Below are 3,938 nucleotides of genomic sequence, written 5' to 3' on the forward strand. Positions count from 1 at the left end.
AGCTAATAAAACACAAACAGTCCTGATCTTTTATGTCTTTATTGAACACACATGACCACTTTATGCAGAAAACCAGGAAAGTACAATGCCAAGACTTTTTCTCCATTTACATTTAAATCTACAAGACAATAAAATTTGTGTGAATGTTTTGAAATAACACACTATGAAAGCTGGTGCACAAAACATTAGTAAATTTAAGACTGTCCTGATTTAAGAAGGGAAAATTGTGTCACAGCAGTACACGACAGTGAAAAGATGTAGGACATAGAAAAATTTTTGACATTTTAAATAAAAAACATAAGTGATTATAAAAGTTATTTTAGAATATATGTAAACACCAGGCAATATAGGCTAGGGAGCTACAGAGCACGGTTTTCCTACTGTCCCACCACTAGAGCCAAGTCTCTACCCTCCATCCTTCCCAAGGCTGTCTTATTTGGCAGATGACAGCCAACTCCACCCTCCTCTTGCGACCAAGTCACCACCCGTCTCATGACTGTGCCCGCCAATGTGCAACGGGCCCCATTACCAATCGCTCTCCGGGTCGCAGGGGCCAAGGAGAAGCCAATGGCAGCGGCGCTGGCGCTCTCCTCTGCTGCAGCAGTCGCACAGGCTCAGATAAAACCATAGATGATGATGCTACAGCTCAACATGTGGCTCCACGTGTCCCAGGTTCCCGAGCAGATCAAAAAAGTTTTGCTAGATGGTCCCCTCAGCTCTGATGGGCTGTTTGGGCTTCATCTCCAGGAAGCAGTGTCTCACCTGCAACAAACGTCTGAAGAGGCAGACGGAGTGAGAAGGCTCACCTCAGTCTCAACCTCCTCCACATGAGGAGTCGTCAGAGGTGGTTCGGCTTCCTCCACCTAGGAGCGGCTGGAGAACCTAGGCCTGCCTCCAGCAGTTATGCACACAGTTTAGTGCACTAGGGCTCCTTCGACAGCAGCTCCAGTTTGGCAAAATGGTCCAATGGATCCCCCACTTCATGTCACAGAGGGGTGGCATGTACTGTTAAGCGTCATACCCCTCATCCTCTCCACCTTATTTGCCCGAGCCCTACCTCTTGCACTCCTCTGCCTACTCTGCTCAAATTGGGACCTTTATGGTGCGTAATCGTCGCCCCATGCCTCCTTGCAGCAGCAGCCAGACTCTGTGCGAGGGCTGTGGTAGCGCCTGTTCTACAGACAGGGCTGTTGCAGGGCAGGGGGGGTTTCTCTGCCTGTTGTCTATGGGGTCTGGGTTGTAAGCTGAGATGTTTTTAGATGATCATAGGCTCAGCAGGTCCAGCCGGGCGTTGACTACAGAATAGCAACAGCACTTAAAGGGTGAAGCTGTAGAACCTGGGATTACATCTATATGTAGCCAGTGTTTCATCTAATCCTACATAGAACTGAACTTTTAATGAAGTGGAATTCAATTTGTCCAAAGAGCACTTGAAAACTAGATGATAGATAACATCAGTGATGGAATAAGTATTCAGACCTTTACTGTCAAGCGGATCCACTACAAGTACAAAGTATTAATTGTCTAAAGTTCTGAAAGCATAAAAACATCCCTATGAGTGGAGAGGTCACTGGTTTGCAACTAAGGTCAGGCCCCTTCAAAGCATCACCTCATAAATCTGAAAGGTCATTGGACGATTGATGCAGTAATGCAAAGTGATCTCTGCACAAACAAGTGTTGTGACTTTGCTTTTGTTGTCATATTTGATATATATGTGTATATATTTTTTTCTCAGCAGGTATTTAACATTTCCCCTAATGTGTCTGGTAGAACTACTAATGAGCTCCTTGAAACACAGTTTGGGAGCTACTGATGTAATTTTTTAACAAGTTATGTTTATTAATTTATTTATTTTAATGTAAAATGTTTATCCATAAAATAACTAGTAACTCTAACTTGCTAAAGTAATGTGGAAGAAAAAGTACATGTCCCATGTTCTCTTGGTTTTATCTTGTTCACTTGTGTACTTGTTGCTTTACAGAATAACATTGTACATGCACATCGAGAACCAGAGTCAAACTCCTCACACACCTGATTCTGAGCTGTGGTGTAAAAGAGTAAATTAGCCTAACTTGGAAATACTCAAAGTATGAATACCTCAATACTGTTCAGTCATCAGAAAATGTATTTAACTATTTTTGAGGATCTCTAAAAGCAAAGAATGCATTACAGTGGGGCTGGGCACCAGAGGACATGAACCCAAACTGAGTCAGTCTACTGAATGCAGCTTAATAAACACAATGTGACCTTTGTGTTGTTGCAGTGTTTGTATTACACATTTTATATACTTTTAATTATGGTTTAAACATAATTTTATTGTGAACTAAATAAGAACAACTGAGGTAAACACGTGAAACACACCGTCAGGAAGGCAGTCAGTCAGTTGCTTCCACCAACATCAGTGTGTTTGCAGATACCAAAATGAACTCTGTTTAATAGGCAAATATTACCAGAGGTTGGCTCTTTTTTTGTTGGATCTCTGAACAAACATGTCTTCTCGCTGTAAACTCGTTTAATTGGGCTTCTGATGCATTTTAAAGCATTTAGGGAGGAAATCACTGGGAAAAGACACAGAGCAACACTTCACACTGCGGCAGATGGGAGAGGTTTAAACGCTTCCCAAACAAAATGCAAACAAGTATTTTGATTTACATAGCTTCCATACGAAGAGCAACTTCTTCGCTATGGTTTGGATTTATTCTCACAGTTTAGCACTTTCTTGAAATGTATATTTTACACCTTTATTGGTAAAGAGAAAACACAAGTGTCACTGTGTTCCTGCTGCACGATGCAGCGGCAGGCTGGGTTGACTCTCCATGGTCCTCATGGTGTGTTTAAGTGCCTGTCGGGATCGAAAGATCTGACCAGTCTCAGTTTGACACAGTTTAAACGATACAACAGCGCGATGTCAGAAGTAGCTCCAGCTCCCGCAGCCCCTGCTCCGGCCGCTCCGGCTAAAGCAGCGAAGAAGAAAGCAGCCAAGCCGAGCAAGAAGTCCGGGCCCGCCGCTGGTGAGCTTATCTTAAAGGCAGTGTCTGCTTCCAAGGAGCGGAGAGGTGTTTCCTACGTGGCTTTGAAGAAGTCGCTAGCTGCTCATGGTTACGATGTGGAACACAAAAGCAACCATATCCGGCGCGCCATCAAGAGCCTGGTGGAGAAAGGTGCTCTGGTTCAGACCAAAGGAACCGGGGCTTCTGGGTCTTTCGTTCTTTCAAGGCAAGCAAGGCGGCTGAAAAACCTAAGAAGACAGTGAGGAAGCCTGCTATTAAAGCTAAGAAGCCGGCAGCAAAGAAACCTGCAGCGGCAAAGAAACCGGCAGCTGCCAAGAAGCCCGCCTCCGCCAAAAAGCCCAAAGCAGCTAAGGCGACTCCCAAGAAGCTGAAGAAATCCCCAGCAGCTAAGAAACCGACGCCTAAGAAGACAGCCAAGAGTCCGAAGAAGGTTGCTAAGAAGGCAGCTCCTCCGAAGAAGGCAGCGAAAGCGACTAAGCCTAAAGCTGCAAAAGCAAAGAAGGCTGCTGCCAAGAAACCAACCAAGAAATAAAACTACTAAACTCAGTTTAACCCAAAAGGCTCTTTTAAGAGCCACCCAAATGTTTACCTGATGAGCAAACGTTCCGCTTTGAAATTTATCAATTTAAGACTTTAGTTGTTCAAGTTATGTGTGAAGGTAGATTTTTATTTGCTATTTATGCATAGATAGACGGTCTAGATATATAGGGAGCTCTCTTTTGGACTCAAGTAAGGAGTCAAAAGCCAGAGAGAACACTTAGTTTAAAATAAAAAAGTTACATAAAGGAAACAAAATTTTAACCGCAATACAGAAAAATAGGTTAATAGTGTTTTCCCAGTGAACTTAAAACATCGCACTTAGTAATTCACATGGTGGAGTAGGATATGTCATTACACTTGGTGAGGTAGTGAGGGGTTATAACATAC

The 3,938-nt window shown here is 43.5% G+C and overlaps 1 protein-coding gene across 1 annotated transcript; it reads left to right on the plus strand.

Moving 5' to 3' along the window:
• The first annotated feature begins 2,690 nt into the window (after positions 1-2,690).
• LOC109967722 (histone H1-like) lies at positions 2,691-3,587 on the plus strand. Its single transcript, XM_020613492.1, is given in 2 exon segments — positions 2,691-3,217; positions 3,220-3,587. Coding segments are annotated over 2 exon segments (753 nt in total). The 5' UTR covers positions 2,691-2,788; the 3' UTR covers positions 3,544-3,587.
• The last annotated feature ends 351 nt before the right edge of the window (positions 3,588-3,938 follow it).

This window comes from Monopterus albus, unplaced genomic scaffold, assembly GCF_001952655.1.
Source record: "Monopterus albus unplaced genomic scaffold, M_albus_1.0 scaffold134.1, whole genome shotgun sequence".
NCBI lineage: Eukaryota > Metazoa > Chordata > Actinopteri > Synbranchiformes > Synbranchidae > Monopterus > Monopterus albus.